This window comes from Anolis carolinensis, chromosome 6 (genome assembly GCF_035594765.1).
Source record: "Anolis carolinensis isolate JA03-04 chromosome 6, rAnoCar3.1.pri, whole genome shotgun sequence".
Classification (NCBI taxonomy): Eukaryota; Metazoa; Chordata; class Lepidosauria; order Squamata; family Dactyloidae; genus Anolis; species Anolis carolinensis.
Window position 1 is genome coordinate 53392579 of NC_085846.1, and position 13002 is coordinate 53405580.

Genomic DNA, 13002 nt, shown 5'->3' on the forward strand with positions numbered 1-13002 from the left:
TTGTTGTTGGTCACAGTGTGCCCTCTATTGGACAACCTATATTAATGTGGGGTACTTTAAGCACAAGCATTCTATATAAGGTTAAAAATGCACATAGGCACTTTCCTACAAGGACCCAAAGCAGATAAAACATGTATATTTAAAGCATGTCCAGTAACTTTGCCATCATAGCAATATGTACCCATCTCTACCTGCTAATCCTGATAACGGCCCTTCAGATAAACAGGGAACTCTAAATACTTTTAAAAAGCAATATATTTTTAAGAAACTAAAGCTTACTTGGAGGAAGAGGTTCATCAATGGTTGGGTACTGATGGTGGTCAGGCCTCAGGGAAGGAAGTTGGTTGATTGGCTGGGAATTATGGAGTAAAGGGCAATCACCTATGGATGAGACAGTCAAGAGGTTCATATTCAGTTGCAGATGCCACACAGTGGTTATAAATGCACTGCTATAAACACAAATGACTGGAAAGGTGCTTGGTGAGAGCCAACAGAAATCTGGTGTATTAGCTGCCTTAAAACTAGTTTTAAAATAATTTACAAGGCAAAAGGTCATTGAAATATGATGTCAAAAGTACGAGCTTGTGGTTCAATGAACAAAAACGTCTGATTGGGGTTGCAATCTGATGCCAATCAAGGAATGGCATGTTTAATTCAGTCCCCAACTTTACCAGGTATACACAGATGTTATGGAAGAGAAGAGAGACAGGAAAGTGAGACAAGGAAAAAAATCACAAGGGAGTGAGCTGGGATAAAGACAGTAAAAAGATAGGAAGGGAAGAACTGAGACAAGAAAGAGGCTGCCTGATATACAGGAAGATAATATTTAGAGCTGGCAAAGAGATGGAACTATTTTCTGAGTGTAATCCTTTGTTGTAGGGTTTTCTGACTTTTGTCACCTGAGCAAACTGGTACATACAAGTTCTACTGCTGCTAGAATTTCTTTGGACTATTTTCGCCATCTTGTCGTAATGCCTTACTCTTTATGCCAGAAGTCAATATGATAACCTGAAATCAGAGTCAAATATTCAGATAACATGTTTTCGAGCTGCCAGTTTCACCAGTTGGATCCCACTGCTTGTCATTTCCTCCTATTTAATTAAGCATGTTAAATAAGAGATGTAAACAGAAAACAATACATGGGTGGGAGAGATTACCTAAAGCAGCTGAAACATCATGATATAAATGGACATTCCTATTTAAACCAATGTAAAACTTAACAGTTAGGCCACTGAATCAATAGAACAATTGTATAGGTGTTGATTAACACACTGTCATTGATTCAGCAGGTCTGCTGGTTGGGGCTACCAACAGATATTCAGCCCAATGATGTCTGGTTTAGAGTTTTTGTGTAAAGATCTTAGAGATCACAATTCTGTATTTAGACTGATTTTTTTTCATGTCAGGAGCGACTTGAGAAATGCTTAGATTGAATGAGATTGTAGTCTTGGAATGAGTTCATCAGTCATCTCATTTATATTACCTGGATTACTCAAATGGAGATCAAGTTTTCAAGCAATCATAGATGTTTTATATACCTTTAAGTAAGTAGCAAGTTTTTTTTTTTAAAAAAACCCTCAAATAGTTTGTAAAATCACATGTAAACTTGACGGTAAAAAAATCTTTATTTTTCAAGTCCATCTTATCTAAAATGTACATCTATTTTCCCCAAACAGATGCATAGTTGTCTGATCTTTAATGATATTGCAGCCACAAGAGGGAATGTCCCAAGCAAGAGCAAATGATGAAAATATAAATATGAGTCAGTTTGCTGCATGCTGTGGAAAAAGGTTACAAGTTAACATTACCGTAGCATTCTTGTAAAATCCATCTCAACGGGCATTCCTATTCAACTGTACTTGTCATCTATTACCAGGTTTACGAACTGCTTCTCATTTACTTAGTGACTTACCTCAATAAAATGACAGCACCCAGTTTATGATATAAGCTCAGTAAGAGACAGTGGTATGAATGAACACCCTCAAACTTCCAATAATGTTCACATCCCTCATGCCCCCAGGCCAATCGAGCTCAGTGGGTTAGGAGGTTCATTAAAAACAAACAAAACCCTGGAACCTCATAGGAATCCTGTTGCTTCTCTGCGCTGTTGCTGTCTATTGACTTGCCCCTTTTTGAATAAATAAGCAAGCTGTTAGGGTACCGAAATGGAGTAGCAGCAGAAATTCCACATTTTGTCTTCTCTTTGGTATGGACTGATACTAGAGAAAAATGATAAGTAAATGGGCAACAGTAATAGAGACAAGCAGATGATACAGATCACCGCAGAGAGGCAGGTCCATGGAGGACATTTCGCTCGGGGGCTTCTCCTAAACTGGGATGGGCACTGAGTGGTATGGGAGGTCGAATAGCAATGTCAGGCTAAACATGTGAATCCTTCACCCTTGGCAGAGATACTGTGGCTACCGATTCTTAAAACCATCTGCAAATTGTGTGAATGACAATGTGGGCATGTCTGCAGAACAGGTGCAAAACAAACAACTGTTTGAATTGCCATCCTGTGTTCCCTGGATGCTAGTGGACTGGGGACATGGGATGGCACTCTTTATTGATTGATTGATTGATTGATTGATTGATTGCATTTCTTTACCGCTTTTTTCAAATGAACATGATAGTAAAAATTCAATGCCAAAAATATATACAGTAGAGTCTCACTTATCCAAGGTTCTATATTATCCAATGCAGTTTGCCTTTTAGTAGTCAATGTTTTTGTAGTCAATTCTTCAACAAATTGTGGAATTTTGGTGCTAAATTCATAAATACAGTAATTATTACATAACGTTACCATGTACTGAACTGCTTTTTCTATCCATTTGTTGTAAAGCATGATGTTTTGGTGCTTAATTTGTAAAATCATAACATAATTTGATGTTTAATAGGCATTTCCTTAATGGCTCCTTATTATTAAACTTTTCGCTTATCCAATGTTCTGCTAGCGCGTTTATGTTGGATAAGTGAGACTCTACTATACATAACATATCCAAATCAATAACATAGTTGATTTAAAACCATTAAAACTCACAAAAAGACATCAAACATGGACATAAAAATAATTTTGACATATTAGACATTGCCATTCTCCTTCCACTTTTGTAGCAGTGGCGGGCAAGTGTGACATGACTACTATCTGTCACTCATTGCCTGGAGTGATGTTGCCTGGGGTGCCAAAGAACTGCAAGAGGTGTGAGAGAGGAATAACTCCGTCATTTCCTTTCTCCAATCGCCCTAGTATCTGGCCTGAACTCACACCTATGAGTGACAGTAGTCATGTTGTGCTCACTGGCCACTGCTACAACAAAAACAGAAGTACACTCGCCATCCCATACCTCCAGGCCAACTGAACTCAGGGAATACAGGATGGCCATGTAAACAACTGTGGCCAGTTATAACTTGGGACTGGCTTACATGGGCCCAAAGTTGAGGTTTGCTTTGGATTATTGGGGAGCTGATTGCTCATCCCCTTCATGATAATGGGTCTGTGTAGATGTGTCCCTATAACGCCTAGAAAATTGTTCTCCCAGTTAAAAAACAAAACATTTACCATTTTATTTATATTCATGTCTTTCCCTGTGTCCCAAATGCTCACAAATGTAGGACTACTGCATTTCAAATAACAGCCAGCCATATGCCATTGGGGTCCAGCTTCTTATTCTGCCATTATGCTAAGATTTCAAGCTGTTCATCTCTACACTTACCTGGTTTACATGTCATAACTGTCCATTGAAGAGACACCCCCGGACCACTAGGGCTGTTTGTATAGTCTTGAAAAATGTCTTGTATGAATCATCTTTGTACATTTAATGGATAAAGATATGAAGGATGTTCAACTAATGAAAAGCTAAGTTTTAAGTTTATGTCTCTTTTTATAATTTCTATTATGTGTGCCCTGACTTCCTAAACATAAAAAGGCAAGAAAACTAACAAAATTTATAATACATGTGTGTGTCAAAAGTCAGATACAATAGAGATCAAATGAAAAACAAAGAAAGTGTATGCAACACATCTGGATGCTGAAATGATTGAGACCTGAGGTGATATTTTGTTGCAGAACAAATCAGTTTGGAAGACAAAGTGGACAGGAAAATAATGGATGTTGAAAAGTGAAGTTAAAATGAAAATTTCTATTTCAGTGGGGTTCTTATTATTTCACCAAAATGGTACAAGATAGGCTAAATTAGCCACTATTTCTGGTGCTCCACAAAGACAATTTATAACAATTGCAGTGAAACTATAGTTATGTGTCTGGCAATGTTAATGGAAGCAGAAAAATGAAACCTTCAGATATAAAGAAGGATTTAAAAAATACCATATAATATCTCACTGAGCAAGATCCTCACATGTTGCAAACAATAGCAGCTTAATATACCGGATGAGGATGTAGCCCTTCAATATGAACAAACACTTAGGCCCCATCTACACTGTCCTATAATTCAGACTTTTAAGTGTCACTTCCAAAATGAAACTAAATCAGACCTTGATTATTGATTATCTCTTGTAATGCCTACAATAGATAATCAAGAAATGGCTTCTTCATGTCTAACCTTCTCTTCTGTTGCTGGGACCTGCTACTGGAGACTCTACATTTTCTGCTGTTCTCTGCAGATTTACTCCACGAGCTATCATTTCCTCAGGCCAGTGAGTGGAGCCATCCATTTGCTCCCTGTCCAGCTCGGGGCTTTGCACCGAGTCTGGCACTGACTCAAAAGCGCTGTTTTCCTCTTCTTCATCATCCTGTGAAGAAAAAACTGTGCTCTCTGAAATTTTTGCACTGTCAACAGAGGAGAACCGGGTATGGCTTGAGAACCGATTGGTACTGTCCTGACCAGAAGTGCTGTAACATGATGTGCTGTAGCAGGACGTGCTATAACAGGAGGTGCTGTAACAGGACGGGCTGTAGCAGGACGTGTCACACATTTCACACTCAGTGTCTCCATTAGGCCTGGGACTCAATTCGCTCTCACTTTCAGTTCTGGGACCTTCCCCATCCAACAGCGGTTCACGTAAGTCAGCAAGGTGTTCAACAGAGGTGCTGCGGGGCACTGTTCCACGGACAAAGGTCTCTTCTGTACTGCCTTCTTGAGGAAGTTCTGCCATTACCGTTTCAGCCTCACTGACCATGTCCTTCTCTGAAACTTCCATGACTGTCAGTTCTTCATCATTCTCTATCACACTGCCATGCTCTTCCTCCCCTTCTCCATCGTCACTACTCATCTGGGCAGAAGGCAAACTGTGGAGAAGATTGTGTATCCTTATGTAGTGTGTCCGAGGAGTCTCAGGCTCCCCACAGGCAGAGGCTATGACTGTCTCAAGTTCTGACACAGGCAAGGAACATGGCCTGTTCTTCCTTTTGACCATGGTCCTTAACTGGAGCTTGTTCTCCTCGTGACTGTCCTCCTCCATCACCTCCTGCTCCTGTTCCTCCTCCTCCTCCTGGGCTGAAGCCCCTTCATCATCCTGACTCTTCTCTAGATCCTTGACTGCTTGTGTATCTCCACTCACCTCATCAATAGACAGGGCTTCTATGCTGGTAAAGATGTTATCATTGCCTCCCTGAGTAACGGAATTGACTTTATTGTTTTCCCTAACTTCAGATTCAGGGGGCATGCATGCCAACAGAGCCAGCTGCTCAGCGAGGTCCACAGCACTGAGGGAAGGCATCATTTCCCCTGGGATGGATTCCAAAGGATCAACCGTGTCTGCTGGCATTGCATCCACCTCCCCATTTCCTGCTAGCTCTTCTTTTAGGAAGCTGTTCAAGGTGAGCTCCCCGGAACCAGAATTATCAAAATTGATGCAGATCACTGGGTATCCATTTAGCTTCTCTGGAGCTGCATTTTCAGAGCTCACTGTGCTGGTGCACGGAGGCTCACCGAGGATTTCCTCTGCTGACATATTCAGGGGGCTTTCCTGGAAATCCACTGACTCAGGATCGGCAGTAAGGGAGACCTCTTCATCATCTGCTGGAAACAAGGGGGAAAAAATGAGTGAAAAGGTCCTCATTTTCCTAGGAACATCCAGTGAGAATCCACTTTAAATCCTGTGGCTGGACTTTGTAGTGTAGTGAGGTCCGGGATCTCTCTGGCTGAGTAGTTTAAAGCCCCCCCTTTAAACTACAAACTCCAGAATTCTGCAGGAGGCAGCCACAGGATTTAAAGTCACAGGATCTAAAGTGGATAGATAGTGTGATGAGGTGTAAATAATATGGGACTGTGCTTCCATCAATGCTTACAAAAATGTCTCAGATGTTTCTTCCCTTGGACTTGCCTAGAAAAACGGACCATCTCAAATGTGTCCATAAGACAAGAGTAGTTAAAAACACAACTTTTAAAAAAGTGGACATATTTTTGTTATATTTAAATAAGATTGTTTTGGTTTCTCAGATTGTAATTGTAAATGAAAATTGAAATACAAAAATTTGGGGCACACTAAAGCATTTCTTGTTATCTGTTATAAGTTGCTTATAGCCTGCCCATTTGCAGCCCACCCATCTTCCAGGTATTCAGGTATTAGAATCTTACATCCCAAGGCAGGTGCCAATGGCAAAGCCACATGGCACATCTCTTGGCTGTCACATACCATGGACACTCCTGCCATCATCATAATTCACCAAGAGCTGAAGTTGGCCATTTTAATCTCATGTTCAATTCCAGCTGGTATATTACTTTAGTCCTATCCAAGGGGATTGTTGCAAGGAGGAGGTTAAAGTTTTTGCCCCAAAAGATTATGGATCGATATCATTATTGCCTTATTGCAAATAGCAATTAAATAATAATTTTGCCTGCAGGGACTTCTGAAGTCAAAATCTCCCATTCCCTAACAATCTGTTTCCTAATAGGTAACAGTCATAGTTGCTTTTTAACAGCGTAGTTGGGAAAACACAGAAAGGATGTGTGGCTCTGTGGGCCACACATAAAGCTCACAAGGGCCACAGGCTGTCCAAGTGAGACCTCAGCTTAAGTGACTGGAAATGTTTTATTCATTCGTTTATTATTAAAATATTTAAATCCCATGCTATATCCAAAGAACTCAGGGCAGCTGGCAATAAAAACAATTTAAATCAATAAATCATAACAATTTTTAAAAGATCACAATGATATTAAATCACTTTTCAAGTAAAAACCAAACAATTTTAAACAGGTTAAAATAATGTTAAATAGCACAACTATAGCAAATGCATAGGCTTGATAAATTTATTTAGTCCTAAGGGCTTTAGGGAAAAGCCAGGTTTTGACTCGATGCTGAAATGATACCAATGTTAGTGCCACCTGAGCCTCTATGGGAAGCCATTCCCCAGCTGAGGTGCCACTACAGAGAAGGTATTGTCTTTCTCAAATCAGCGGAGAATTAAATCATATTATGTAGAAAATAGGTTAACCACAATTTGTGGTTTAAACAAATCAGTATCCAGTCAAATAGGAAACTACAACCTCTGAGTTAATTAACAAAGTATCTAAACTATCTACAGTCCAGCTGAACCATGGGTTTGGCCAGGAGAGGCAACCATGTGGCAGGTATTGTTGACAAGGACTGCAACTGTAAGCAGTCCTAGCCACATAACTAGTGGAGAGGAATGTTAGGAACTGTAATTTAACAACATCTGTCTTATATGACTGTTTGACCAAAACCAAGTACTTGTGGATACAGAAAATGGAACTATTGGGGAATACCTGGGTGGATTGAAGAAGTTATTTCAAACCGAAACTGCAGCTGGCCACTGACATGGTCTGTTGGCAGCCTACGTCCCAAAGTGTAGCTGACAACCCTGTCCCTAGAAAAATTAAGTAGAAAGATTAATATTAATTTGATTTCATATTCAGTCAATTGATCTGTTACAAATAGCTAATATCGATAATTAGGAGAAATCATTGCATTGAGTAGCAGTTGAATATTCAGAGAATATAGGAAATCTGTTCTTAGCTCTTTTTGTCCAGATATTTGTTTTCTCTGTAATACGCATTATAGAGTACACTCGCAACCCTGCTTGCTACCACTGTATGGAGCCCTTTCACAGGGCTCCAACATAACTTTCTAATCTCCTTTACAAATTTTAACAGGCAGGATTCAGCAACCTGCTTTTCTTGAGTATCATGTTCATATGACCATAAGCCTGTGTCATCAGAGTCTGTCATAGAGGCACCATGGCAGGGGAAAGAGCTTCTCAGATTCTCTATATGTATGTGCAGACAGTGAGATAGCAAACCTCTCTCCACTGAGTTACCTATCTAAATACAAGCACTGCTATTTTATTACTTTAGTGGTCTATCAAGCATCACATAATTCATCATGTACATACATGTCCCCCTGCCTCCTAGCGATGTTTTAAACCCCTGTGTCAAAATTGGAGGAGGCAAGAGATGAAGCAGTGTTTAACCTGCATGAACAGTGGAAGTGTTGAGTAATAAGGATGGATATTATGTTACTGCTTTGTAAAACAACAGTCATGAGTCTTTCCATATGCACTGAGTGGTCATAAAGAATATTACCAAATTGTATGCTTATAATATCAAATGGTACATGTCCAAAGTAGATCATATCCACTCAGGCCTGCTCCTATCTAACCTTTTGCTGCTATATATTAAAACCATGGAGCTATTTGTTATATTAAATACAAATGAAGTCAAACAGACAGCTAAAATCAGACTTCCTGTCTGATAAAACAGTAAGAGACACCTCCTAAGAGTAAGCCTCAGATTCCTGGATGCTCATCCATCATGATTGCTGTACTTGCATCCAGTATTGCATTCTGCATAAAGCAGTGGTGGGCCAGTTGACCTCCAAGGTATTTTCCAACTCACTGATTCTATATTTAACAAAGTATTCAACACTATTAAAGATGCCAATTTCTTTCCAATGTCTTCCATTATTTTTAGAACACTGTGTCATTTCATTCACCACTGTCATTCTTCTTTTCCTCATGAGTATGACATTTAAAGAACAGAAAACCTTGCCACCAAGATTTACCCTATGGCATGTCTCTCCAGCAGCCGTTGCACTGGCATGGAAAGCTTCCCCAAGAAACGCTTAATGATGGGCCGGCTTTTTGCAAATTTGTCCTTCACTTCTACTTCCAGGACATCAGTGGGCAAGGAAACAAAACTGAACAGCTGCAAAAGAAAGAAATAGGAAGTTAGAGCTATGCTATGTGCTGGTTGCATTCCTCCTACACCTGGGTCATTTGCCCAGATACCTTCAAGCAGTTCTTTATCTCAAGAAATAGGAGCCTCCAGTGGTCTAGGGGATAAAAGCCTCATGACTTGAAGGTTGGGTTGCTGACCTGAAGGCTGCCAGGTTCGAATCCCACCCGGGGAGAGCATGGATGAGCTCCCTCTATCAGCTCCAGCTCCATGTGGGGACATGAGAGAAGCCTCCCACAAAGATGGTAAAACATAAAAAAAAAAAAAAAAACCATCCGGGCATCCCCTGGGCAATGTACTTGCAGACGGCCAATTCTCTCACTCCAGAAGCAACTCCGGTTGCTCCTGACACGAAAAAAATATATATAAAGAATACCAAAAAAAGAACCAAATAGTCTCAACTAAAGATCCCTAGAGTTGGGGGGCGTGTCTCAAAAAATTCCGCTCAGGGATTTTTGAAAGGAATGTACTTTTGTTCACAAAGTGGCAATGGAAGTGCCACTGAATGTGAAAGTTTCGTGCAAGGAGATAACACTCATGCAGAGCTAAGTTAAGACATTTTACTGCTGAGACACTAAACTATTGGTTTACTTAACTCATTTATATACCACATTTCTCCTGACTTGTTCCTTTAAGCCTCTTCCTGGGAGTTGCATATTTGTCTCCTTTGGTTTAGACCTGAATCTCACTCCACTTGCCACCATTAATACTATTCAATTGAGAAATTGCAATAGAGGAGCCTTTAAATACAGTTTCTAGTTTTGACCACACAATGTTGCTGCTTCAGCCTTTTCCCTTCAGAACTGCTTCTTGCAAGCCTCTTTGCAAAGCTTGCAGAGCTGATTATTTCCAGAAACGTTCACTACATTCTGTTGAACTCAAAGTGCATACTAAGTTCTGATTATATTTCACTTCCTTTCTCACATTGGTCAGTGGAACCTTCAAGCTTATCTTCTCTAGATAAGTAAGTGAATGGAAATGAATCAGATTAATTTAAAAATGGAGGCACTGCAAGAAAAGACTGTGAAGTTGGAACAAAAGACTGAACATCTGACTTCTAACAGAGACCAAGATTTGGATGCCATGGAAATTACAGACCTCAAAGAAAGAGAAGAGTGTAGAAGATTTTACAGTTTACTAGAGAAACAAAATTAGGACACCTACACTATAATAGGTGATGCATTAGCAGAGGATATGAGCTGGGAACTTGATAAGGTGTACTGTCTAGATCAGGGGTCCTCAAACTTTTTAAGCAGAGGGCTGGTCCACAATCCTTCAGACTGTTGAGGGGCCGGATTATCATTTGAAAAAAAAACCTGAACAAATTCCTATGCACACTGCACATATCTTATTTGTATTGCAAAATAACAACAATGAAAAACAATACAATATTTAAAAATCAATACAATTTTAACCAACATAAAGCTATCAGGATTTCAATAGGAAGTGTGAGCCTGCTTCTGGCCAATGAGTTAGTCAGGTTAATTGGGATTGTTGTTGTTGTGTGCCTTTAAGTAATTTCAGACTCTGGGCGAGCTTAAATCTAAAATTATTTATTTATTTATTTACTACATTTATATCTCGCCCTTCTCACCCCAAAAGGGGACTTAGAGCAGCTGTGTGTACATATTATATTATTAGCATAGCACTTTATCTATGTTTTGAGTTTACAAGCTATGATGTGCACTTTGCTAATCTACTATTACAACCTCTTTTTTAAAATTCTATGTTTTTAATAAATGTGTTTTTATTCTTTTTGGTTAATGTGCAAATATTACAATTGGTGCATGTTATTGTTTATTGATGTATTGTATATTGTTATTGTTTTGCATTTGATATTTCTGTGAGCCTCCCCGAGTCCCCTCCGGGGGGGGGGGGGGGATGGTGGCGGGATACAAATAAACTTATTATTATTATTATTATTGCACAATATTAGCATTATATATTAATATATTGAACTATACCACTATATTGTAATATTATATGTAATATATAACATATAATTAATATTATTATATGGTATTATTATTAGTATTATATTGTATAAAATGATAATATTATTATCAATATCATATGTATATACAATATATTCTATTATTAAAACTGATATAAAATATTATATTATAAATGAGGGTAGGGGCCAGGTAAATGACCTTGGAGGGCCGCATCCGGCCCCCGGGCCTTAGTTTGGGGACCCCTGGTCTAGATTCTTGGGCTGCCAGACATTTTTCTAAATGCCTCAGCCCACTTTGGTGGCATAGTCGTATTGCTTCTACAAGTCGAAGGTAGTTCCAAACTACTTTGTATGGTCTGTGTAGATGAGCCCTAGGATACAGTCAAAGGAAATTCCATTTTAATACAATACGGAAAGCCAATGGTTCCATGAAAAAGTATGGAAAAGATTAAGGAGGGACTTTTTCTCAAGAAGAAGAGAATGATTGACCCACTGCTGGAAGCTCATCAATCAGAAAGAGTTCTTGTTTTCTCTGCAGTCAGGTAAACAAAGCCTCAAGAATGACTACCTGTGGGCCTCTTGTAAGCAGGGATTCTCCAAGGTACTGATTAATATCCAATGCTCATTACAATTGCATGATTATGAAAGCCTTTGATGGAACTACTTTTCTATTCAGTGCTGACCTAAAAACTAGGCATGTGCGCACACAAACACACACACACACACAGACACTAGCATGCCTTTCCTCTTATAAGCTCATGCTTATAATAGCTGAAGAACATGCTATTAACAATTAAAAGGATGGGTAGGGGTTTGAACCAGGGGCTCTTGTGAAACTCAAATACTACACCAGACATCAACAGGAACCTCTGTATTTGTTGAACAACTGAACCCTAATTCTATGTAACTCAGAATTCAGTCCTTTAATTCCAATCAAAGCAGCTACTATATCTCTTAAATTCGAAGGGTCTCATACTGATTTTGGCTGCTATCAGTTAATGTTCTATGCTCAATATACCGCATTATTATTTGCCAATTCAATTCAGATATTTGGTCTATTTATCCCTGCTGCAGAAGCTGTAAAAGTAGAGGCAGTTTTATTTTAAAATAGAATAAAAACTAATCAAGAATCATATGGTACCCTCATGTGCGTACTGAGTTACAGTGCAATGAATAATTCATATAAAGGGCTTTGGAAGTGTGGTATGCTTTTGCATGCTTGATTATGATATTTTCTTTTAAAAACTGCCTTTATGAAGTAAGTATTCTGCTTCTTTGCTTGTGCCAGTTGTGACATGCTTTTAATTTTGTTTTCAACTTCTTGAATTTTAAGTGGCAGAAGTTTTAATGTGATGTTTGCATTACTATTTCAAAAATTATTTTATGAAAGTAGTCTAAATGTTGCAGAATTTAAAAGTATGAACATACAAAAAAGACAAGGTGCCATCAATTGTAAGACTCACCCTAATACCAACAAAATAAGTAAGATAAAACTGTGATTCTAAGACATGCTCCATTTTTAGAGATGTTTACATAAGAAAAAAAGTATTTTTTAGAATTGAAGAAATACAGTAGTCTCCTTTTATTTGCAGGTATAAATGTAAAACAAATCAAAAGCAGTTTGAAAATATTCCACATAGTTTGTATCTGTGTATCTATGTATGTATTTTCCAGGATGGCTATCACATCTAGAGAGAAGTGTCATAGACACAAATGATGGATCTAGACAAAACTTGGCACACATACCCATCACGACCAACTTTAAAAACTGGCAGGGTTTGGGGGAGGAATTGAGAGAGGATGATGGGAGTTGTAGTCCAACCACATCCAGAGACCCACATCATGGCCACCAACAGTGGGTCGGGATTAAACCTGACATACATATGCATTTTCAAA

The 13002-nt window shown here is 38.9% G+C and overlaps 1 protein-coding gene across 9 annotated transcripts in view; it reads right to left on the bottom strand.

Moving 5' to 3' along the window:
* Positions 1–13002, bottom strand: part of hecw1 (HECT, C2 and WW domain containing E3 ubiquitin protein ligase 1) — a 215333-nt gene that overhangs the window by 57811 nt on the left and 144520 nt on the right. For 5 of the 9 annotated variants that reach the window (XM_008112885.3, XM_062983800.1, XM_008112887.3 and 2 more), the window contains 4 exons: positions 8980–9122; positions 7686–7786; positions 4560–5978; positions 280–381 (listed from right to left, as the gene is read on the bottom strand). In XM_008112885.3, the coding sequence (XP_008111092.1) occupies positions 280–381; positions 4560–5978; positions 7686–7786; positions 8980–9122 (1765 nt within the window). The remainder of the gene's footprint in view (positions 1–279; positions 382–4559; positions 5979–7685; positions 7787–8979; positions 9123–13002) is intronic. The other 4 variants (XM_016994434.2, XM_008112883.3, XM_062983799.1 and 1 more) reach the window with 2 other exon arrangements.